This window comes from Mustela putorius, unplaced genomic scaffold, assembly GCF_011764305.1.
Source record: "Mustela putorius furo isolate JIRA1106 unplaced genomic scaffold, ASM1176430v1.1 tig00000594_pilon_pilon_pilon, whole genome shotgun sequence".
Lineage (NCBI taxonomy): Eukaryota > Metazoa > Chordata > Mammalia > Carnivora > Mustelidae > Mustela > Mustela putorius.
Window position 1 is genome coordinate 734,505 of NW_025421427.1, and position 23,995 is coordinate 758,499.

General features: G+C 44.7%; 1 protein-coding gene, 1 long non-coding RNA gene and 5 other non-coding genes across 11 annotated transcripts; 6 read left to right on the forward strand and 1 right to left on the reverse strand.

Annotated features, from left to right (window-relative positions):
- The first annotated feature begins 236 nt into the window (after window positions 1–236).
- Window positions 237–8,225, forward strand: HMGN4 (high mobility group nucleosomal binding domain 4). Of its 5 annotated transcripts, none has more exons than XM_045082295.1 (4): window positions 237–374; window positions 3,784–3,828; window positions 3,949–4,086; window positions 6,467–8,225. In XM_045082295.1, exon 4 carries the CDS (start codon window positions 6,553–6,555, stop codon window positions 6,823–6,825), a length of 273 nt encoding a protein of 90 aa, XP_044938230.1. In that variant the 5' UTR covers window positions 237–374; window positions 3,784–3,828; window positions 3,949–4,086; window positions 6,467–6,552; the 3' UTR covers window positions 6,826–8,225. The 5 variants fall into 5 exon arrangements, with proteins under 5 accessions (XP_044938230.1, XP_044938231.1, XP_044938232.1 ...); XM_045082296.1 differs by having other exon boundaries at window positions 6,479–8,225; XM_045082297.1 differs by having other exon boundaries at window positions 3,949–4,020; window positions 6,479–8,225.
- A 2,451-nt stretch (window positions 8,226–10,676) lies between these two features.
- On the forward strand, window positions 10,677–23,712 carry LOC106004307. The gene is made up of 3 exons (XR_001177285.2): window positions 10,677–11,503; window positions 21,309–21,378; window positions 23,294–23,712. It is a non-coding gene; the product is annotated as an uncharacterized LOC106004307 (long non-coding RNA).
- On the reverse strand, window positions 15,344–15,416 carry TRNAK-UUU. Its single transcript has one exon. It is a non-coding gene; the product is annotated as a tRNA-Lys (tRNA).
- On the forward strand, window positions 17,293–17,364 carry TRNAA-CGC. Its single transcript has one exon. It is a non-coding gene; the product is annotated as a tRNA-Ala (tRNA).
- Window positions 17,890–17,963, forward strand: TRNAI-AAU. The gene has a single exon. It is a non-coding gene; the product is annotated as a tRNA-Ile (tRNA).
- On the forward strand, window positions 18,990–19,061 carry TRNAP-AGG. The gene has a single exon. It is a non-coding gene; the product is annotated as a tRNA-Pro (tRNA).
- On the forward strand, window positions 19,891–19,963 carry TRNAK-CUU. The gene has a single exon. It is a non-coding gene; the product is annotated as a tRNA-Lys (tRNA).
- Window positions 23,713–23,995: the final 283 nt, after the last annotated feature.

A 23,995-nucleotide genomic window follows, 5' to 3' on the forward strand; every position in this document is an offset into this window, starting at 1 on the left:
TGTATGTGTATATATATGATATATATATATCACATCTTCGTAAATACGTTCCCCGCCTTCTGTTGTCTTGCGGCCTGGCCGCGGTGCGGAAGCTGCACCGCCCGAGGTGGGTCGGAGTCCCGCGGCCCCGGCGGCGGCCTGACGTATCGCGAGGGGAGAAGCGGCTCTCCCCCGCTCCGACGCGAGGCGGCCGGCAGCCCGCAGCCCCGGAAGCGGTTCCTCGCCGCCCGCCACCTTCCTGTTCCCGGCAGGGCCCACTGCGCGCGTCTCCCCTCGGCCCCACGGCCCGCGCCGGCCCTGCCCCAGCTGAGGGCACCCGCGCGGCCCGGGCGGCACCTGGGCGCCCGCGCCTCTCGGACGGCCGCGGGACTCGGGTAAGCAGCGGAGGCTTCCGCGCGCGCCTCCCGACAGTGGGGTGGCCCGGCCGCCCCCCGCGTGCTGGGGACCCTCGGGCGGTCGGGCCCGGTCGCGGTGAGCGCCGCCGCCGCCCGCCCAGCCCGCCTCTCCACAGTAACCGTACCGCCGGCGGCGGGGAGCGCCAGTCTCCGGGAGCGGCGCCCGCGGCCCAGCGGAGACGCCAGGGCGGAGTTGGGGGCGGCGGCGCGAGCCCGCGGCTGGGAGCGGTCGGGCGGGTGGACCGGCCTGGCCTGGCCGCGGCCTCGCCCTTCCCGCTGCCCCGCTCCGTGAGGCCTCGCCTTCGGGAGAGCCCACCCGGCGGACGCCCAAGGCCTGCGGCTTCCGCCACTTGGCCCTGTGCGCTCCCCGCCAAAAGAACAAAACGAACCCAAAGTTAAGAAACGGACCAGCTGTGGATTCCGCGCGTTGCCTCGAAGCTTGAGGAAAGCCCCTGGCAGCCCCTGTTGAAATTCACATCTTGAGCGCTGTGTGTGGCCTCCGACCTCTGGCTGACACACGGCTTGCTTCCTTGGCCATTGCATCCATCAGGGGCTTTCCCGGTGCAGAAAAGTCTGGATATTCCCTGACAGCCTCGGGTATATCCTAAGGGTTGTCTTGGATGTATTATCACGACTACTCCTGCTTCCGTTGTTTTTGTTCCTGCTGCTGCTACTACTACTACTTTTAGGCCTAGTCTCTCAGGCCCCATTGCTCTACGTTCCCTGAAATGAATGACTACTATGAATATGGTGTTTTTACGGCCCTGAAAAAAGAAAGAATAATCTTTACCTAATGAGCTGTGGTTTTGCTTCTCTTCTCTCTCCCCAGCTCCGTCTTCCCCGTCCATTATCATACCGTCTCAGAAAAACCCTTGCTTTTACCATCTTGTTAATTTCCTTGTTAGCCAGACAATAGTTAGCTTTGGTACGTGCTCCCAGAGTTGTATCTGAGACATTTTCATTTGAAGTCTCTTCTCAGAAATACGAGTTAATGTGGTGCCCTGAAAGGACGCATGGGTCTCAGGGGCCTGGGAGGTGCTGGGAGAGTTGTCCTCTCCCATCCCTCTGTGATGCCTATGGGCGGGAGTCCTGTAGCTGGGAAACCGAGTGTGCCCCAAGACCACCAGTTGCAGATGGGTGACCATTTCATTGAAAGTCTATGGCTCTCTGCTTCTCTTTCAACTAGGTGTTTTCTGGCAAAATGCAGAAGGAGACTTACAGTTTCAGACACTCTACCCTTTCTCGCTTCTTTCTACCACCCTTTCCTCCCCCAGTCTCCCTCAATGCCAAAGGGAAGCTCAGGCTGCCCACCGTGGCTGATACTTCCTTTGGAAGGTGGAGAACAAGTGGGCTCTAGATTGTGGCTAGAGAGCTCTTGCTCCTGCGGCCCACTGCACCCTATCTACAACTTTTTATTTTGTTATAGGCTTTATCCTCTTTCCTAAGCTTGGTGTTAGCAGCCTTCTCCCAGGTCTTCCCTGCAACCCCAAGGTACAGAGCGAAGAAGGTGGCCTTCTGACTTTGGGGGTGGGATCAAGACTAGAACCAAGTTACAACTATTTCCCAGAAATCCGGGTCAATAACAGGGAACCAAAGGATGCTGCTGAAATGTGCCTCGTACCCGTTTGCTGGGAATGGGGTGGGGTGTGTGGGATGAAGTAGGATTTTCTCCATGGATACTGGAGTCAGGCCTATAATGAAAGAGAAAAAAAATATGGGAAAAGGATTTTGAGAGCTATGCAAAACCTCAAAATGAACCTAATCCGAGATGTGTTGTAGGTCCCTAAGGTCTTTACACTCCTTCCTCCTGTGGTAGTCCGCTAGGGCTGCCGCAACAGGATGTGTGTGGTGAGCCACGGAAATTTGTTTTCTCACAGTTCCGAAGGCTGGAAGTCCAGCATCGAGATGGTGGCACTTTGGTTTCTTCCGAGGCCTCTCTTCTTAGCTCACAGATGGTCACCTTGCTACCTCTTTGAACGGTTACCCCTCTGTGGTGTCTGTGTCCCCATCTACTCTTATATGGGATTGGGACCCACCCATATGACCCCATTTTACCTTAACTACCTTTTTAAAGTCCCCATCTCCAAATACATTCACAATCTGAGGCCCTGGAGCTTAGGACTTCAGCCTATGAATTTGGGTGGGTGGGTGGAGGCACAAATTCAGCTCATATCTGGGGACTGAGATTGACGTATTAAATATATTATTGACAGAATTTGGAGATTTCCCAGCAGTTAACCTCACAGAAGACTGTAGGACACCTGCATCTCCTCATTTTACTCATTTGCATATTTTAATTGCAGCTGAAATAGACTCTTTGCTTTTTATTTGACTTTTGTGTTTTTAAAGCTACTTCTACCAGTTAAACTTCGTGGGTCTGCTTCTAATGAAAATATGCAAGTCTTCGTAGCTAACATAAGTATTTTTTAAAAAGGCTGGAGTAGATGTTCCCTCTCCCATGAGGCTGCTGAGGGAGAGAAGCTTTCCACATTAGAGGACAAGCAGTCTGGTTAAATGAAGAGTTAAATTGTGAACTTTCACAGGAATTTCAGTCAGATTCTTTGCAATGCGAAGATGAATGATTGAACGCTTTCACTATTTTGTTTGTTCTGTTCTCTGTTAATATAATTCTGTCCTTGGAAGTGTTATTTTAACAAAGGGGAATTGTTAAATTCCCCAAACTTTAAAAATTGTTGCCATGTCTTGATAATTTCTTGCCTTGGCGATTGCATTGAAAGTCCTATCTCTGTGTTCCCAAAGTTATACAATTACTTATATGTTTTATCTGCCCGTTCATAATATTTCTTTTCTCTCACATGCATGATGGAATATTTGTAGTCCTGTGACTTCTCTATTTTATGGCCTAACAAATTATTTCCCCCTTTTTTAATTCTTACAATAGGTTTTTTAAAAATTAGTTGACTTTATTTTTTTAAGACCAGTTTTAGTTTTTCAGAGACTTTATTTTTTTAAGACCAGCTTTAGTTTTTCAGACAAATTAAGCAGAAAGTAGTTTCTCCTGTTCTTGAAGTTTCTCTTATTAATAACAACTTGCATTGGCGTGGTACATTTGTTACAACTGATGAGCCAGTGTTTCCACATTATTCTTAACTGAATTCGTTGTTTACTGTAGACTTCACTCTTTGTATACAGTTGAGTTTTACTAAATGCATAAGGTCATGTATCCACAATTATAGTGCGTACAGAACAGTTTCATTGTCCTTAAAGGTTCCCCGGTACTGCACCTCAAGTAATTTCTTTTCAGTTAACACCACTGTATGGTGAGAACGCTGCCCCCCCATCCCTCCTTGGCCTTCACGGAAATGAAATGTCTTTTATCCCACTGGCCCTTTTTCCTTATTTGTGTATCTGTCTCCTAATTTGTAAGGTCTCTGGAGAGTCAGCCCGTGGTCTCCTGATAAGCTTCCTAAAGGTGAGTTTCAAGGAACTAATCCATATTCGTGTACTCAGATACAGCATCCAGACAGCGGCCTGTTTTCCTTGAATTTATCTTTCTTGTTACCTGCTGTGTTTCGGCCTTTGACATGTGGAGATCATGGCCCCCCTGCTTGGGATGGACTGCAAGGGATCTAACATGAAGAAGACTGAGCCCAGGAAACAGACTGTGAGCATTCCCACACCAGGACTTGGGCTAAGAAACACAGTTTTGGAGTGAGATGGTTGGAGAATGGTATGGAGTGTCCATTCTTTAGGGAAGTGTGTCCTAGAACAAAAGCTCACCCTTTGGTTTCCTCTCTCATTCTCTGGTAACAGAAAGGTCTCTAAAAATATATGCAGAAGCTTTAGAGTGACATTTTCATTTTCTCTTCAAGCTGGCACACCTTTGAGAGTGAATGGGAGCATTATAAATAATTATGCCAGGGCAACAGGTATAAACCACGTGACCCTAATACTAGATGATTTTCATGCCATAAAATATCTCTCAATGTTGGTTTGCTCATTTTACGAACAGCTGTCTTTTCCTCCCTGTTCCTTTATGGGCATACCTTTACCATACCCAGAGTTGACCACTGTGATCTCTGGCATCTTTCTCAATTATTTTCCTTCAAAATTATTTTCTTTATTGTGTCAGAATTTGGACTTAAAAAAAACAAAAACCCTTTTGTTCTGTAAGGATTGTTCACACATTTCTGTAGTGATACATTCGGGAGAGAGAAAAAAGGGAATAAATTAGGCATAAATTCATTCAGTGTTTAGGGAAGCATGTTCTCGGCAGAGAGCAGGCGGAATCTCCTGGGTTGGAATGGCAAGCTTTCATCTGTGGCAACAGGGACTTTTCGGCCCTCAGGAATTTAGATATTTAGAAGGAAGGGAAGAGCACAGTAAGGGAAGAGAAGGGTCCAGCTAATTTCACATTAGCTTTTCAGTGAGTCGCTTTCAGCATGAGAATGTAAGTGTTTCTCCTCTCAATTTTGCTCTGTCCCCAAAGTTTCTTACAAGGTTATCAAGGAAAAAATACTGACTTATTCAAGGCACTTTGCTTCTCCTTTCTTCTTTATATGAACACATTTCTCCCTGTATTGCACGTGAGTGAAAGAAAAAAATGCAGAATGTCCGGTAATTTTAGTCATGGTGAAAAAAATGGGGAGAAAAATAGATAAATTTGATGTTTTAGCACCATTTGTAGGTGCTCACTTTTGTTAGCCAAGGAACATGTTTGCCCACTACGTATCCACATAGTGAGGCCCAGCAAAAACAAAACAGAACAAAACAAGACTGTGGAGCACTTTAGGGACAAGATAACACATATTTTTTTTCTTAAAACATTGTAGAGTGGGACAGGGCAAAGGTTACAGAAATCCCCAGGGATGTTTTCGAGGGTGGGGCAGAGGTGTGAGGAGCTAGTCCTGGCCTCAAGCTTTAAAAAACTTCACACAGGGCTTGTGAGTGCCAGCCATCGCCCAGGTCCTAATGACCTAGACTAAAAATAAATCACTTTCCATTTCGTGTATCCCTGAACCTGTCCTTTGGGCTACATACTTTTTAAAAGTAGTTTTTATTAATTCTTGGGCAGATACATAAAATGTCTCTGTGTAGAATCTAGAGAGGAGTACACCAGCCGTGCCGTCCTCCCTACCCTACCTCTGTTCAAGGGAGAGGGTCCCCCCCACCCCTTTCGCTGGACCCTCTTCCTCTCTCCAACCACCATCCTTTTCTCAACCCCCTTTGATGTGACTACTGTCCCAATTTTTATCTTTATCCCTTGTTTGTTTGTGGGTCTGTTTGTTTGTTTGTTTTCAGTTTTACTACCTGCTTGTAGCCTAAATGTGTCATTTACTTTTGTACTGGGAAATGGATCAGTACTACACATATCTTGCAACCTGTCATTTTTGCCCAACAGTATGTTCTTGAAGGTTCATCCGTGTTTTTGCATGTCACTGACATCTATTCATTTCTGCTTCTGAATAGCATTCCCTTTCAGAGATGCTGCTACTAAACGTATTTATTCTCTTACTGAAGGCCAGTGGATGATGTCGGGTTTTGAAATTACAGAGTCACCATAAGCATTCTTGTAGGATCTCCTCTGCATGTCTCCAAAAATTCCTCTAGGGAAACACTCAGAAGTAAAATTGCTTTCAGAATGTTTTCAGATTTAATACACTAATTTATACACACAGAAACACACATCCCGGCAGTGTATAGCACTTTAATTGTTTTACATCTGCTGAGTCCTTGATTTTGTCGATTTAGTTACCACCGGTTTGATGGGTGTTATTATGCATTTCTCATACTACTAATGAGGTTGAGCATACTTTATACTACATCTGTGAAGTACTTGTTTACACTGTTGCTCATTGTTTTAAAATTTTCCTTTTGTCCTTTTCTCATATGTCTGTAGAAATTCTTTATATATCCTGGATTCAAATCCTTTGTCAGTTCTGTGTGTTAGGAATATCTTTGGCCTGCTTATGTCTTATATCTTATCTTTTTACTTTTTCATACTATCTTTGATTTACACAAATTATTCATTTTAATATAGCCAAATTTGAATTTTAATGTAGTTAAATTTGTCAGTCTTTCCCATTTGGTTGACACTTTTTGTGTTTGTTAAATCTTTCTAGGAGCAGCGTGAGGAAGACTGAAACCGCCCCCCTCCCTGGACTGGCCAAGCCACCTGCCCAGCGCTGCTGCCACCATGCCCAAGAGAAAGGCCAAAGGAGATGCTAAAGGTGACAAAGGGAAGGTGAAGGATGAGCCGCAGAGGAGATCGGCCCGCTTGTCTGCGAAACCGGCTCCTCCAAAACCAGAACCCCGGCCTAAAAAGGCCCCTGCAAAGAAAGGAGAGAAGCTACCCAAAGGGAGAAAGGGGAAAGCAGATGGTGGCAAGGAGGGGAACAACGCTGCAAAGAACCTAGATGCTTCCACAGTCCAGTCACAGAAAGCAGAAGGCAGTGGGGATGCCAAGTGAAGTGTACTTTTTTGATAGTCTGTACTTCTAGTGACTTTACTGTTTGAAATACTATTTTTCTTTAATCAAGTTTTATAAAAATGTAGAATTTGGGTGTTTTTTTTCCCCCAGACTTAACGTTGTTAGCATACAAGACGCATTGTTGTTGTCCTTTGTGGTAAGTGCAAATACCACTAATAGAAAGTCTCAGAAGCTGGCTTGAAATGGGGGAAGATGGGATCTTCTGTCCTTGTTTTTGAAGATTATTCTTGGTTCCCAGGAGAGATTCTCTGACATTCACACATGTCAGCCACTTTGGCTTAGAAGCCTTACAGCACAGAGAAGCAAAACTTCATGTCTTCTTTCCTGATGCCGTCAGCATATGCTTGACTTCCTGAAATAGTTGTGATGTGGCCTTGGCTCCCCTAAAATCCCATGCTGGGTAACAGTACTCAGGCTTCCTGGTGATAACATCAAGATGGTGTTGCTCCAAAAAGCCAAGATTCCTGTTTGTAGTTTGTAGATCATTGCATTGATAATCTTAGAGTTTTTAGTTCCTTTCTTCCGTGTCCGAGTTGACCTGTGAAAAGATCTTACATGCCTCTTGTGAAATATCCACCCTTTCTGAGAACTCCCGCCTTTTGAAACACAACAGAAGACTGTTGACTTTTGTGGGAGGGGAGTTTGAAAGTTGTGAAATGTTATGGATTGTCAACCCTGTCCTCCTGGAAATAACTGGTTTTGAAAAGTATCTGATAAAGCTGAATACAAATTAGCTTGATGGTAGGGGGATCATTTCCTACCCAAAGTCATAGAGATATTCTTTCTTGCATTGTAAACCTTTTATAGTCTTGCTTTTCACATTTGTCTTTAGTCTGCTCTGAACTGATTTTTGTGAAAAGTAAGAGATAGAAGTTCAATATAGTATTTTTTCCCATATGGATAAGTGGTTGTTGCCCCAGCACCATTCTCTGAATACTTTATTCTTTTCCTACTGATCTATAACACCAGCTCTTTCATAAGTAAAGTCTCTGTGTGGGTGGGTCTGTTGATTATTTCTTTTCAGTCAATTTGTCTAACCTTGTATGGCCGTACCATACAATCCTGAGTACTACAACTTTAGAAACAGGACTTCATATCTCAGGACAAATCCCACCTCCAAAAAAAATCACCACCAAATTTTTCTTCCTTGGGAGTATCTTGGCTCTTCTTAGCCATTTGCTCTTCTGTACAACTTTTAGAATTAGATTGACAAGTTCTAAAACAAAACAAAAATGTTGTAATTTTTATTGGATTTGTACGGAATTTATAGACTAAATAATACAATGTTGAGTCTTCCAATCCATGAACATGATACAGTTCTTCATTTACTTAGCCTTTTTAAGTGTCTTTCAATAAAGTTTTATAATTTTCTCCATAAATGTCTTTTGTTTATATTTCCTAGGGACTTTATACGTTTTGATGCTGTTCTTATGGTGTATTTTTACTTACTACATTTTCTGTTTTTAGCTAAAGCTGATGTTTATATCCAGCAACCTTGCTAAACTCTCACTAATTAATATGTCTGTATGTTCTTTTGGGTTTTCTACATAGGTAAACTGTATGTTGTGTATGTGCAGACAATTTTGCTTCTACACAGTTTTATTCCCATTTTTACTCTTTTTAATGCTAGGAATTGTCCAAGAGCTGGGGGCATAGCTGTGAAAAAACAAAAGTCTCTTCTTTCACCAAGCTTATATTCTGGTTGAGCCTGGGAAGAGAAGTAGAAAATACACAAATTTATGGGAGGAGGGTCCTTAAGTAAACAACTAAAAGTGGGTGCAATTTCAATAGGGTGGTTAGGGAAGTCCTCGATGACGAGATATTTGAGCAGAGCCCTTAATGAAATAAAGGAGGGGATGTCAATATGTGGGGAAAATACTCCAGCAGACAGGAGGTGAACATGTGTTTAGCTATTTGGCTCACTGAGGAAGAACAAGGAAGCAGAAGGGGCTGAATTGGAAAAAAGATGGATAAGGATGATAGCTGATCTGATTGCAGAGATAGCTAGAGGCCAGGAAATGGAAGATGCTCCAAGCTGTGATTTTCTCTGAAAGTGATGGGTTACCGTTAGAGTTTCCAACACAGAACACAAAGTGTTGAGGGTGGGGGGTGGACAATAGGCTGTCAGGGGAGGGCAAGAGTTGAAGGAGGAAGACCAGTTAGATGGCTGTCAAACTGAATTGCAAGAAATCTACTTTATATGCTGGATTACTGTCCTTCCCTCTGTTTAACTATTCCCACTCCATTTTCTTTGGTAAACAGCAAACATGTATCTGCTTTCTCTTTGCTAAGCAACAGGTCAGGACCAAAGAAAAACATCCCTGTCCTCAAAGTCCAAAGTCAAATGCAATAAAGTCACCACAGGGTACTGTGCTTAGTGTTGTGGTAATAACTGCAGGAGCCCTGCCCCTGATGTCAGAGCATAAAGGGGTTTTAGTGAGAACTTCCTGGGTCATTTTGACACTGAAGCAGCAAGATGAAAACAGGAGTTGGTCAAGCAAGGAAGGAGTGAGGGAAAGCCTTCTAGTAAGGGTAAAAACATCTGCAAAGATGTTAAGAGAATATGGTGCATAGAAGATGTTCAATAAATTGTTGAATCAGAAAATATTTAATTGCGTAACCAAATTCTAGTAGGTTATTTTTTAATAAGGTATTTCTTTTCTTTTTAAGATTTTATTTATTTGACAGAGATCACAAGTAGGCAGAGAGGCAGGCAGAAAGAGAGGAGGAAGCAGGCTCCCCACGGAGCAGAGAGCCCAATGTGGGGCTCGATCCCATGACCCTGGGATCATGACCCGAGCTGAAGGCAGAGGCTTTAACCCACTGAGCTACCCACACAACCCAATAAGGTATTTCTTAAGTCCTCATTGTTTGCCACTGTATCTGTTCAATGATTTCTGTTCATAATTTTATTTCCACGACCCTATGAGCTGAATATTACTATCTCCATTTTATTTTACATTCAGTGAAACTGAGGCAAGGAGAGATTAAATAATTAAATTAAATTAAATAATTTGCTTTGAGATCAGACAATGAATAGAAAAATCCAAATTAAGACCCAAGTCTACAACTCCAGGGCCTAGAAGATAACTCATTGTTGAAAGATCAGTGGTATAAATTTCAAATGTAATCCATCCAATTTCTGAGTAAACCAAGGAATTTCCCAAGATACCATTAGGAAACAATGACATGCAAGAAATAATAATGCTGTTGGCTAAACAGTTGTAATTTCCAGTGAAGAAGGGTAGTATTGAAAGGACCCTAAATTCTAGGGGGAAGTGGTCATACGGAATTTAGGCAGTATTTCTCTAGCAACATAAAGCTAGAAAGGCTTATTTTTTCTGTACAAAGATGCTAGTGTTTTAGACAAATATTTCTAAGCGGGGAAGAGCAGATTAGGAAATAATAAACTACCCTATAAACTTCCTTGTCCACTTTTCCGGTCCATTTGGCACTTACATTCCCATCTGTAAATTCATAAATTAACATCCCGGTTTATGAATATTTTGAGAATTTCGGTGTCTGATACCAAACAGACTGAGTGCTCCAAAACTAAATTTCTGGCCCTCAAAACTGAGGCATTGGTTCCCGGAAGAGCTGGAAAGACGTGGGAGGGAAACTTCTTTTCCTGTATCCACCCTTGTCCCGCTTAGTTCTGTTGGCCGGTGAGCTGGGGAGGTCCCTGGCCTTGTCATGAGAAGGAATTCAAGGACAGAGTCGCAGCACAGCGGACAAGCGACACACGTGGGCAAGTTTATTAAAAAGTACAATCTCTAGACTTGAGAGAAGACAGCTCGAGAGAGAGAGAGAGAGAGAGAGAGCGCGCAAGCTGTGCAACCTAGGGGTTGTCCTTCTTTTACACACAGTTGTTAACTAGGGGGCGGAGTGTTCCTCACTCGCGGCGGGAAGCAAGGTTTCCCGCTTTTTCCCTCCTCCCTTGCCCAGGGGTTTCCGGTCGTGGCGCCGCCATCTTGGGCCTGCCTGGCGGGATCCGGCTTCTCGCGGACGCTGCCAGGACGGGCCCCTGACCTTCCCCACAGCCGGCCGTGGCCTCCTCCTTGCTGGCCTCCAGAGCCTCACTGGCCACTCTAAAAGTCCTGTCCTGCAGAGGCATCACAGGGGTCTCCGTAGCGCCCGCGGCGGGCCTCCAGCGGCCCCAGCAAGTCGCTGCACGTGGGTCCTCCCCGTGAACGCCGAGGGCCCGCGGCATCCGCCCCGGGCGCGGCCCGCGAAGCACTTCCGGCCCTTCTAGGCCCTTAGGCGGCCTCCGCAGCCCCTACGCGGGAGCAAAGGGAGGCTGGGGCTGTGAGGCTCCTGCCCTTATCACTGCTCGGACCCCGCGCAACCTTGCTCAGGCGTGGTGTCCCGGGAGCTCACCCCAAGTCCCCTTCCTCGAGGGGGTGGTCGGAACCCGCCGTGTCTCGGTGCGCAGCCTCTGCCTCTGTTGGCTTCCCCGGGGCCCGCTGGCCTCCTGAAGCGGCCCGGGGAGCCCTTCTCTCGACTGCTTCTAAAGAGCAGTACGAAACCCCTAGAAGGACGAAAGAGCCAGTCGTGCGACACAGCAGTTCCCGAACTGAGTGAAAAAACAGGTGACACGGCGTGAACGCACTGTTCCCTCAACGACAAGACCCGTCTCAGGACGCATCACGTCGAAACAGTGAGTACGAGATGTTGACGTGCTCTGAGCGGGGGGGTCTGGGGCGAAGGGCCAGGAAAGAATCCTTGGGACGTTTTGGGTGCCAAAAGGTGTTTCTATGACAGCACAGGGTCGGGACCGTGGGCAGGAAGAATTGCAGCTGTGATTGTGGGAGGGACCGATGCGACACGTTTACGTTTGTAGAGGGAGGGAAGGTAGAGCTCAGGGAAGTTTCAGGAATTTCTGGGTGCTGAGAGCAGGGTGCCCCAGGACCTTGGAGGTCTGGCTTATTGTTAAGGGAGCCTTAGGTTGTTAATAACACGTGCGCATTGAGGCAGCCGTGAGTTCCTTGGGGACTGTCAGGTGCTGCGTGTCTCAGGATTTTTGAATCCGTGTGCTGCGGGTTGTAAGGAGATTAATTAATTCATTAAGCTACATCTCTCTTGCCTGTGTTGCTCTCCTCAATGAGAAAGTGTCAGTGATTTTCCTTGGTGACAGAACCACAGGAACTTCGGACCATAGCTTGTTCCCTACATTCTTACGGGAAGGGTACGCCAGATTTTGGTTCGAGGTTAGAGATTCTGAGAATGTAGATATTTTTCCCATCCAAGCTCACCAGTCGCCAAGGTAAGAAAACCAGCAAAGATGCTGACCACAGTGTCTGGCTCCTTGAGGGGTCCCCAACCCCCAGAGATGTAGATACTAGTGATTTAACTTTTACTTTTCTTGGGCATGGTGACATTTCTTATAGGTGACCATGATGAATTTTTGAGGGATCCTAAAAATAAATCAGAACTCACCCCTTAATTCAGTCCTTTTTTTTTAAATTTATTTTTTTTTTTCTGAGGTACAGTTGACATACAGTGTATTAGTTTCAGCTTGTACAATGTAATGATCCTGTATTTGGGAACATTGTGAAGTGATCATCACAGTGTCTGGTAAACATCTGTCACTTTACATAATGCCAAAAAAAAATTTTGTGTGTGATGAGAACATTCCAGATTTACTCTCAACAACTTTCAAATATGTAACACAGTATTGTTAACTATATTAATTTTAGTTACATATATGATTATATATATATGTACTAAATATGTAACATACCTGTATTTACTTATATGTATGAAGTCATTTAGATAGGGGTGCTAAAGAATGCTGTCCACACCCTTTCCTGAAGGAAGAGAGCATGGGGTTGATGAGTGCCGGGAAATGCGAAGGGTCGGAAACTTCACCCAAACTTTGCAAGCTAAGCTTGCCGCAGTTTCCCTGATACTGGTGTAACTCACAAGACTCCTGGGTTAGGGACAGTGGAAAGTCTATTATTCTAGTAACAGCACTAGCCAGACTATCAGCATTTTTTTTCTCTGGTTTCCTGGCTCTAATTCTCAGAGGGCAAAACCATGACATCTCTGCATTCAGTGGGTTCTAAGAGAGAAACCCTAAACCGTGGATCCCCATTAATTTATAATGAGCTGTAAGCATGCCTGTCATCACTCTGGAGAGACTGTCTTCCGGGGGTGTTTGCTGTATAAGCACCCTTAAACAGAAAATCCAGAACAAAGAGCATTCAGTGCCTTACTAGCAATACATGCAGAAATGTGAGAGATTCATCAAAGAAAGATTATGGCCCAACAATAAGTTGCTTTCACTCATTGAAGTTTTTTTCTTTTCTTTCTTTCTTCTTCATCTATTTTTTTTTTTTTTTTTTAAAGAAGCTTGGCTTTGGAAATTTAAATCTGAATGTTTGCCTAAACTCACTTGCCGAATAGAAGGGACCCAGGGACACTTCTAGTAGCTGTTTCCTCTGGGCACCAACCTCAGGGCTGCTGGGTTTCTTGAGTAGAGGGTGCCAGCCACGCATTTGGCTTTGTCTGGTAAAGCAGATGATTAGCACTAGTTGAGTTTCAGGTGGTTAAAGGTTCATGGAGACAGGTTTAGAGATCGGACAATAGTGTAGAATGGAATTACAATGTGTCTGTTTCCTTAATCCAGTGTCAGGTTATAATGATCTAATGTGTAAGTCCCTTATCTCCTGGAACTGGGGTAACATTCTTGGCGAGTCTGTCATTTGACCAATTGCAGCCAGGTGGGCTCTTGTTGTTGGAGCACAGATAACAAGCAGCACAGCAGGGCTGGGGTTTCAGCCCACTAAGATCCAGAATGGAAAAGTGGAAATGGTTGTCTTCTCCTTCTGTCCCACACTTCCCCTCAAGACAGAGAAAAGAAAGGGAATCTTGCAACACTCATCTAAGTAGGCATACTGATGTATTGGTAAGGCCTTTGTCTTAAACACTGTAGCTGCTCAACACTGATTACTGCTTAGCACATTCTCTGAGATTCATGTTGGAATCATTTTGGAATTAATGTGACTCCCTCCCACTGCTTATTTTAAAAGGTTGTGAGATACAGTTGCCCTGTTGTGGTTAATTAAAGTTAATGGAGGTTTCTTTCCTTTCAAAAAAGCTCTGAGCATTGTAAAGAAACCATGGGGTCACAACCCAAGTGGACTGCCTAACAGGCAGGAAAAGTTTTCAAAAAGTGATGGCCCTTCAAGAAGATATTTCTCCTGTGACTCTAGTAGCAGTAATAATAATGATCATATTTGTTTTGTTTTGTTTTGTTTTTCCCTGCAAAATGCTATCCTTTCTCTGAGGATTGAGCTCAAGGACCTCATATTATGAGGCCAGCATGCTGCCGACTGTGCCAAGGCATTGACAAGGAATGTTCTGTCCTTTTTTCTCAGAGATTTTGCAGCTACTTTGATGATTTTTCCTAGCAGTGTAAAATCCACTTATCTTTTGGATCCAGTGGGATGAAAATTCTGCTTTGGGCAGTGATCAAATGAAGTCTCAGTCAAGGGCTGCCACGTCCTGTTTCCTCAGTGGTTCCTAGCAGGGCAGAGATGGTGTTCGTACCAGTGTGCTCAGGGGACTTGAGGTTTTGGGTCACTCTAAGAAGGGGACTGGGATTTAGGGAAGGGGCAGGGCAGGCAGGTTACTTGGCTCAGGACCCCATCGCCCTGTACTATATGTTACATTGCATCTTTATGACGACTGTAAGTCCAGTGTTTCCCGATGAGGGGAATGTGAAATCAGTTTAATGGTGGGTAGCTCCCAACATGGTAAAGAATGGGATGGAATCTGAAACATCAGAATGCAGTGCACGTGTGCGAGTAAGTGGTAATTCAGGCAATTTTTGTTCCTGCTACATTTGTGTGTCTGGGTGCAGATGTAAACTCAACTTCAAACTGGACATGGGCCAAAAAGTTTGGAAGCCGCTGACCTGAGTTCAGAGTGACCCCTGTGGTTTATGTGGGTATCCCCCAGGCTGAGCAAAGCAGAGGACTGGAAAGGAGCACCTCAGTGTAGGGCAGAGGGAGCAGTTCTGCGTTTTTGTGGCTTTTCAAATAAGAGTTTGACTTTTTAGGGGCGCCTGGGTGGCTCAGTGGGTTAAGCCGCTGCCTTCGGCTCAGGTCATGATCTCAGAGTCCTGGGATCGAGTCCCGCATGGGGCTCTCTGCGAGCCTGCTTCCCTCTCTCTCTCTCTCTGGCTGCCTCTCTGTCTACTTGTGATTTCTCTCTGTCAAATTAATAAATAAAATCTTAAAAAAAAAAAAAAGAGTTTGACTTTTTATAATTTGTGGCCATTGTTAATGAAACTTTTACTTGTGCTCTAGACAAAATGTTGAGAGTGCTGTGGCACCTTACTAAAAGGCCCTTCTATTTCCTGAACAGGTCCGATATCTGTGCCATGCTCGGGATCCCCTCTCAGTTTTTAGTTAGCCTGTGATTTGAGGTTATCTTCTTTCCTGTTAACTGTTTACTGGGTTAAAAATTTAAGAATAGGGAAGAAAAGTGCTAACGCCCGAACAGGGACTTGAACCCTGGACCCTCAGATTAAAAGTCTGATGCTCTACCGACTGAGCTATCCGGGCTCACAGGGACAGTACCTAACACATCAGCTATAGTCAATTTATCTACAAACTTGCAAGGAAATTTACAAGTTTATTGTGTGATTCTGGTTCAGAACCACTCATTCAGGAGATGGTTATAAGTATACCAGGCAGCACAGAAACTCAATTACAAGGAGGGAGCTCTTTAATACTGAAATCTGTGTTATATTAAAATAATACTGCCCCAAATTCTTTTTCTATATAAAGTATAGCTGTACAGTATATGTATAGGTCAATACTATATAGATAGCTATATACTATACTGTACAGAATTCAGTGCAGTCAAGAGCTACAATTCCTAGGCCTTCAATTCCTAGGCTTCCCAGAGACAAATCTCAAATATTCTACATTTGGGCTCAAATAGAGCATTTTCAAAAGGAAGCTGATCCATTGCCAGTGCTTCTAAGGTTTTAGACAATACTATGGACACCTGAGTATGGGTTGAGAAATGGAGTGGTTTGATTTTGTGTTGGGTCTCGGCTGTCTTTATTTATTAGTTTTTTTATTTAAATAAATTTTTAATTTTTGAGGAGTTTTAGATTTACTAAATTACAAAAATATACAGAGTTGCCATACACCCATTGTCCTTGGTTATTCACATCTTAAATTATAGATGCATTTTAAGAAGACTAATGAGAATACTGTGCACATATAATTAGAGATATATTTCTCAGCTTAGAAAGATAATTCCCAACATTCATTTGTCCCCCAGGGTCCTATCTCTTCATCTTTCCAGGTAAACACTGTCTTGAATTAGGGGTTTATTTTCTATCTCATGTTCTTTATAATTTGGCATCTATTACAGTGTTTTTAAGTTTCTGAACAATATACTGTGGAAACTTCCACGATGAAATTCAAACTTAAGGATTTATTAAAAACAAAAACAAAAACAAGACCAATCTCAGGTTTATTTAGGCATCTCTGTTTACTTAATCATCTTCTCAGTGTCCTTCAGTACCAGCACATTTTGGGCATGAAATTCTATTAATCACTGACCACATTCCCTCAAACACTAGGGTTTCCTAACGTTAGCAGGCCTGGGAGCAAGGGTCCAAAAGAAAGCAGGAGGCCTGCTGCTAACCCACTCCTCCCTCCTCTTCCCAGCTTTGTGCTCCAGAGACTCCATTCTTTTGGAAGCCATCTTAGGGGTTTGGGGCTGGGAATTCTGGATTCTGGGAGTGGAGTAAAGGGCATCGGGGTGATGAACTTTTTCTAGGTTTAGTACTGGACATCCTGAGTCCCAAGGCAAACTGTGACCCTAGAAGACCTGTTTCATGTGGGAAAGAGGTTCCTGTGTTACTGGGATCTGTTTTACCTAGGTGGAAGACTTTTCTTAGGTCATTAATTCCTCAGCCAACTTATCTTCAAGTAAATAAATATCCCATGTTGTGAGACATTTCTCATCAGTTCTCTATCACTTGTCTTTCAATTCAACTGCAACTTTCCTGTGATCTTATCAGCCTGTAGACAGCCTAGCATGGCTGCAGTACCCCTCACTTGTCTTTAAAGTAAAAGAAAAAAGGAAAGAAAGAAGCTCATTTTATTTTCAAATATTTAAATTTGAGTTAGATAACATATAGTGAGAAAGAAGCTTCTGAATAGTGCCCCCCTCTCCCTTTTCTCATAAAATTTTTAGGTATTTCGTTCATTTGGTCTCCAGGTTAAGTGCTTGATAAGGGCCCGATGGCTAGAAGACTTACTTTACTTGAAACACTGATGTTATCCCTTTAACCATTTCATGATTTAGCTAAGTAAGTAAAGGAAAATGTAACTAGCATTCAAAAAATTTTATAGTTGCTGGGGACAAAATAGGATTCAAAGAACTGGGAAGAGTTACAAAGATATACATTATAGGGCTGGGGATGTAGCTCAGTGGTAGAGCGCATGCTTCGCATGTATGAGGCCCCGGGTTCGATCCCCGGCATCTCCAAGCTGTTTTAGCTACACTATCAGAAACTATGTTTTTAAAATGTAGTTTCATTGGACTTCTATCCTCCTATTCATCAATTTCCTACAGTGTTCTACCCACTTCATGTAGAGGTGTGTATAGAGAGAGGAAAACATTTGGGGAGATCTTTATCTGAAACCAATAAAACTGGAAACATAGATAAAAGCACCCAAGGGAGAGATGGCCAAAGCAGAGCAGCCTGGAAATCTGCCCAGGACCCATTAATATCAGGCAGTTTGTAGTATCTGGCTGGCCTTAAAAGGCAGAGATAACCTTGGCCTGAAAATACAGAGAGGAGATAAAGGGTTGTTGCTAGAGTCTTGTTGCTGGATCATGGCACGAAAAAAAAAATAGGACAAATATTGGGAAAAGGAGGAAGCCTAGCTCGGTGGGGGCAAAATGGAAGTCAGCAGCTCGGATGATATACTGTGCAGCTCACGGCATAAAAAGCAACAGTAGCATTAGTACCTTCTTATGAGAACTTCGGAGACTTCTTTTCTCGTGGTTGGCCGGTTAGCTCAGTTGGTTAGAGCGTGGTGCTAATAACGCCAAGGTCGCGGGTTCGATCCCCGTACGGGCCAGTGATTTGTTTTCTATCCTCTCTCCTTGACCACTTTTGGGTGGAAAAGGAGGACCACCATCTAAGGTAAGACAGTTCACTGTGTCCCCATAAGGAATGTTTTGCCACGAGTCCAAACCATCCTAGGAGAACTCAGAGAACACCTCTTGGAAAGCCAGCGAGCTCAGAAAAGCAGCAGGACTCCTGAGGGACGATTAAATTCATTAGGAGGAAACATGTCATCTGTTTGTGCAGCGTCCTAACACTGCCCTTGAAATAGTCCAGAAACAGGTTTCCGCCCCCGGACACCTGTGAGATGAGAAGACAGGGCTCGTTTTGCTGCTTGGCTGAGGGTTTGGGTTTGGGTCCAGCAGCACGCAGCGGGAAGTCCGTCTAGAGGCAAGCCTGTTCTCAGGGAAGGGAGGACTCAGCCCTTGCGCCCCGTCTCCGTGCGGATGCCTGCAGCCCCGCGGTTATGGCAGTGTCCCGGGTCAGCCCCATGTCCCACGGAAGCCAGCTCTCTGCTCCCTAACTGTGTCTCGGTCTTCCTGGCACAGCCGATTTCCTTTCTTCATTCGCGACCCCACCGATTTCAGTCTCGTTGAGGGGCTCCCACGCATCCTCTCTGGGCCTGGAGAACCCTGGGATCCAGCCGACAGCCTCCGGCAGTCGGGGGCGCGCGAGCGGCCGGCCCGGCTTCCGCTGCCAGGCTGGGGGGGTCTCTCGGGCCTCGCCCCCACACGCCGACAACGTGCAGGGGACCAGGAGCCCCGGCGGGTGCTGTCGGGACAGCCGCCGCCGTAGTCTGTCTCCTACGGAGCTGGGTCCGCGCTTTGGGAAGGCGTCGTGGGCTCCTTATGAGGATTGGGTCGCGAGAAGAGCGGGGGAGGTGCTGGGAGCTAGGTTTTCCCAGTTTCCAAAGTGGAAGGGAAGGAGGGAGAGTCAAAAGTCGGTTATGGTTGTATGCACCTAAACATGCATGAGGTACACGCACAATTTTTTTTTTAACTAAATATTTAATGTATTCAGAGAGAAGCATAGTATGTGTGGCTCGTTGGTCTAGGGGTATGATTCTCGCTTAGGGTGCGAGAGGTCCCGGGTTCAAATCCCGGACGAGCCCATCTTTTGTTGCCCTCCCATCGCTCACTTTTTACTAACTCGGCGTTAAGTTCTAACACAAATCAAACGCATACAGGCGCCATCCCATTCAGCGGCTGTACCTTCATGTAGAAATGTGTAGGCTGCACACGCACTCAATCCCAGGAAGTAATATGGTGACTCACTTAAAAGGGACAAGCACTTTTCAGTTTTACCTTTTATTCCGTATTCTATCAGCTCTAAAGTGATTTTTGCAAAGGTTGATGTTTCTGGTTCTTCTAGATGTTCCAACGACACAGTTGTGAATGTGTGAAAGCATAGGAAGACCATAGTCACCTCTCAGTTTGAGGTCATCCACCATTCATGCATCATTTTTTTATTTAAAAATAAAACTGAACTATAGAGTTGGGGTTTTGGCAACCTTTGTACAAGAGATTTGGGCTTTCCTTGTTAGCACAGTGTTGACTGTTCCCCCATCTTTCAGGGGATTGTGAAGGTTCTGCAGGTTTGGTTCTCATTAAGCACATATTTATTTAGCATCTATTATATTTAATAAACTTCTGCAGTCAGTGGTAGACAAAAACAAAACAAAAAATCACTGGGTCCTGTTTCAGGGGTTGTCAAATATTTTTTATTAAAATGAAATTGCACCTCCCCTCCCTTTTCTGTGTGTGTAAGCCTTGATGGTGGAGAAGTATAAAAAATTTCAGATAATGCTTAATATGCTTTGCTTTTCATGTCATCCTCCTTAGAAGACAAGATCAAACAAAAATCTAGAATTCTGTGCTCCTAGTGGGTCAAGAGGAATTTGTATGTCCTCATAATAGATTGGGGGAAGCGTACTTTTAGCTGCCCGGCTAGCTCAGTCGGTAGAGCATGAGACTCTTAATCTCAGGGTCGTGGGTTCGAGCCCCACGTTGGGCGCTTACTTTTGCTTTCTCTTCCAGTATTTATTCTTAACTGAATTTCTGCACATTCAGAAAGGAGGTCCCACACCACTGTCAAACAAGAGGAGTTTTGAAGATCAGCACTTCTGAGGTGTGGAATTAATGGACTCACAGTGAGTGGCCACAGTTCACTGGCTCTGCAGAGCTCCTCTGACCTGCTCTCTTAATCTTGCAGATTGGGCTTGTCGCCCCCTGGTGGGAATGCGTTTTCTGGCCACTTAGAGATGTTAATACTACAAGTCTGTGGTAGGCAACCGGCTCTGTACATTTAAGCTCCTCAGATGATTCTGAAGTACTACACCCCGAAAAAGGGTTTAGGATACGGGGAGAAGGATGCAGAGATATTGAAAAAGGTAAAGTCTGAAGGTGGAGAAACAGTTCAAACACAGGGACCAGTTTGATGGGCAGCATTGTCCACGCAGTTTCGAGAATGCTGACTCCACTTCCTGGCCCAAGCTAGTGTCATTTTCCCCTTTTCTTTTTTTTTTTTTTTTGGTGGGGGGTTCCAAGGTAGAGTTCAGTGATTCATCAGTTGCATATAACACCCAGTGCCCATTACATCACCCACTTACCCTCATCCCCTGCCCCAGCAACCCTCATTTTTTCCCCTAGAGTTACCTCTCTTATGGTTAAGTGTCCCTGTCTGATTTTGTCTTATTTTATTGGGGTGAATTTTCTATTACCACTGCCTCACACACCTGTTCAGTTCCTGTTCACCACACTGGGACAGCACAACGGACCTCCCAAAACAATGCTCTTTCCAACCTTTCTTCATATATGACAAGTGGAAGAACCAAACAACCCACAGCAAATTGCAGTTGCCTACACAATGGAATCTAAAGATGTAGGCTTGTTTTCAAAAATCCAAACTGCATTTCTACCTCCAGCTTGTCTGAACTCTCCACCCTCTCAAAAAAATACCTGCCCTGTCCAGTCCCTGATGTTCGTTCACGTCGTGCCTACCGTGTACCCTTTTTCTGCCTACAGATCTACGCTGGTTGTGGACGAGGTCAACTCAGCTCTGCGCAGGGGCGCTACTACCCCAGATATGAGTGGACTTTGCTGTTAAAATCATTCCCATGGTCAAACTGACCAAGACTTATTTTGTGAGATTTCCCTGTCCCTCTGTGAACATTCCACCGTGCCAGTCTTCCTTTGTCATTCCTTGGAAGCCATTGTGGACTCACTAGCATTGACGGACAAAATGCCCCGGCCATAACAGAGAAAGCACACAAATACGTACTTCTTCCTTGATTCTAAAAGCCCAGTTAGCCGCATGGGTTCCTCTCTCTTTGCTAACACTGTTCTGATGTTCTCTTCAGGCCTCAGGACCGTCCAGTGGAGGTGCTGTAACTTGGGTATTCGGATCTGGCTGTGCATGTGAATCATCTGGTGAGTTTCAAAAATTTGATTCCTGGGCCCCATCTCAGCTGCTGTGAAGCTGAATCTCTGGTGGTTTAGAAACTGGTGCTTTTGAGGTGCTTCTTTCTAACATGATGGACATGGCAACTTGGCGGCCTAGTCAGGCTAGAATTCCACAGGGAGCCATGATCTTACAGGAAACAGTGATTCTAGGTGTGTAACATGAACTTTTGGGTTCAGAAACTTGATGTTACCGGTTTTCCTGCCCCTCTCTCTCTCCATCCCTCTTCCCAGTTCAGGTAAACTCTGGAGGGATGAGATGCTGATGACCCAAATGAAACATACTTGGCCATTTATTCATCCCAACATGTACTGCTCGCTCCTGTGTCAGGCATCGTTTTGGGTGTTTGGGATTTATCAGTGAACAAAGCAAAGGTCCCTGTCCCTTACAGTCCATGGGGGGAGGCAGACAGTAACAAATACACATATGAGTCAACTGAACTTGATGTTGGATGTGGTCAGCGTGCTGCGGAGAGCGGAGGTTTGTTGTGGCAGCAATCAGGGCTGTCTGGTTAGGTGTCCTGAAGGGGGCTTTTGAGCACAGAGAAACCACACTGCCTTTTTCGTTTCTAAATAGAGGGATCAGGCAGAACCGAAGGCAGGAGCACGTTTGCGGTAGTGTGGCTGCAACAGAATGTTTGGAGAGAAAGTAGGGGGAGGAGGTAAAAACGTGTGAGACCTCACAGGCTTTGTAAGGACTTTGAATTGGGTGAGACAGGAAGTCTCTGAAATTTCTGTGCGGAAGGGTAATAGGATCTAATCTACCTTTTAGAAAGGGAACTCTGGATGTTGTGTTGAGGACAGAGCTCAAGGGGAAAGTGGTAGAAACAAGGACACCGGTTGGGAGGCTTTTGGCAACCAGAGTGTCAAGTCAGACCAGAGTAGTCACGGAGCAGGAGGGGAGAAGTGAGAGGTTTTCTGGGTATGTGTGGAAGGCCGTTCCAGGGCTTGTCTGGTGGCCATAAAGGATAGCCAGGAATCACTAATTTAGAGTGCCAGCCTGATAAACACAGGCCAAGAAACAAACTTACGCAGCCCTGTGTGTGTGTGTTTATAACTGCCCTCATCTCAGAGGCCAAAATTCCTATGAAAGGTTGACTAGTGGATAATCAGAGAAAAGGAGCCAGACACCAACATTATTTATGTTGTTGTGAACACCTGATACTGCTCACCGTCCGCCCCCCACCCCCAGACTACCTTGAACCCTGGCGTATCTGGGCACAGTGGCGTCAGCACAAATTACTCTCCATCCTCTCCCAACCAAACCTTTCTTTTTTTTTTTACCCAGTAGCCTGAATATTGTCATTAATAGATCATTTGCTCCGTGTGAGGTTATATTTAGTTCAGAAACTCTTATGTATTTTGCCTATTTAGCTCAGTCATACCTGTAAGTTAGGGACAGGGAATCACATGGTTTAAACCAGGCAGACTCCCTTGTGTTTGGAGATATTGTCATTACATACACAATGAAACGAAGAATCAAGAGTCAATACAAAATGCAGGAACAAAAAGTAACTTTCCTAGAAGGGTACACTGAACCCTGTTTTCCAAGTCTCTTTTAACAAGGCAGTTTTTCAAATCAACTTTTAGTAAGCACCTTTCTCGTGTTGGATACCTAAAATGGAAACACACATACAACATGGTCTGTGCCTTTTTGAGGGCTGTTTTCCACCTACTGGGTGAATGTACCTGGCTCAGTGAGAATTAAATCCTCTGCTGTGTTTCAACTATCTGGCCCTAGGAAACAAGGGGGCTTGGTGTGACTGATTTAAAAATAGATGACAGTGACATGATTTGGATAGTTAAGAAATCAAGAGCATTTACCAAGTAAAATAAAAGGAACAAAGGCCTTATATCTGGTTCATATATTCTGCCCACCTGACAGGACAACCGTTGAGGATTTCTGGACCACATGTCGTGGATCTCCCTTTCCTCACCTGATAGCCTCTGCTTGATGTTTTGATTTCTAGGGTGCCGCAAGAACTGTAACGGGTTATCCTGGGTACAACAAGTATTACTAGTATTAATAAAGCACATATCCTTCTGTCAATAAACTTGTTAGATTTTTGGATTATAAACATTTTTTGGGTTTCTTGGAACATATGGATTTTTCCTGTTTTTACAGCTGCTTGGCTATATTATTAATAAAACTGAGTTGACATATTTGAATTTCTGAACCTAAGACCTGTGGCATCATCTCCATGGCCAAGGCTGGCCCTGAGCTTGGTCCTGAGCACCCGCTAATCTAACTCCTTTGAAATATCATTCTAACTGCAAAGGGGTCCTTGATGAAAGGAGGTTGGAAGGGGCCTGCGGAGGGGGCGGGTCTTACGAGCTGGGGCTTGCCGAAGCAAAGCACCATTCACTGGGGGGCTTAAACAACAGAATTTATTTTCTCAGTTCTGGAGGTTGAGAAGTCCAAGATCAAGGTGCCATCTGATTCATTTTCTGGTAAGAGCTCTCTTCTTGGTTTGCAGAAGACTGCGTTCTCATTGTGTCCTCATGGGTGAGTTCTCTTCTTGTAAGGACACTCATCAGAGTGCATCAGGGCTCTACCCTGATGACCTCATTTAACTTTAATTACTTC

Excerpts from the sequence above, each read along its gene's own strand:
- HMGN4 (XM_045082295.1), top strand. The coding sequence starts at position 6,553 with ATGCCCAAGAGAAAGGCCAAAGGAGATGCTAAAGGTGACAAAGGGAAG.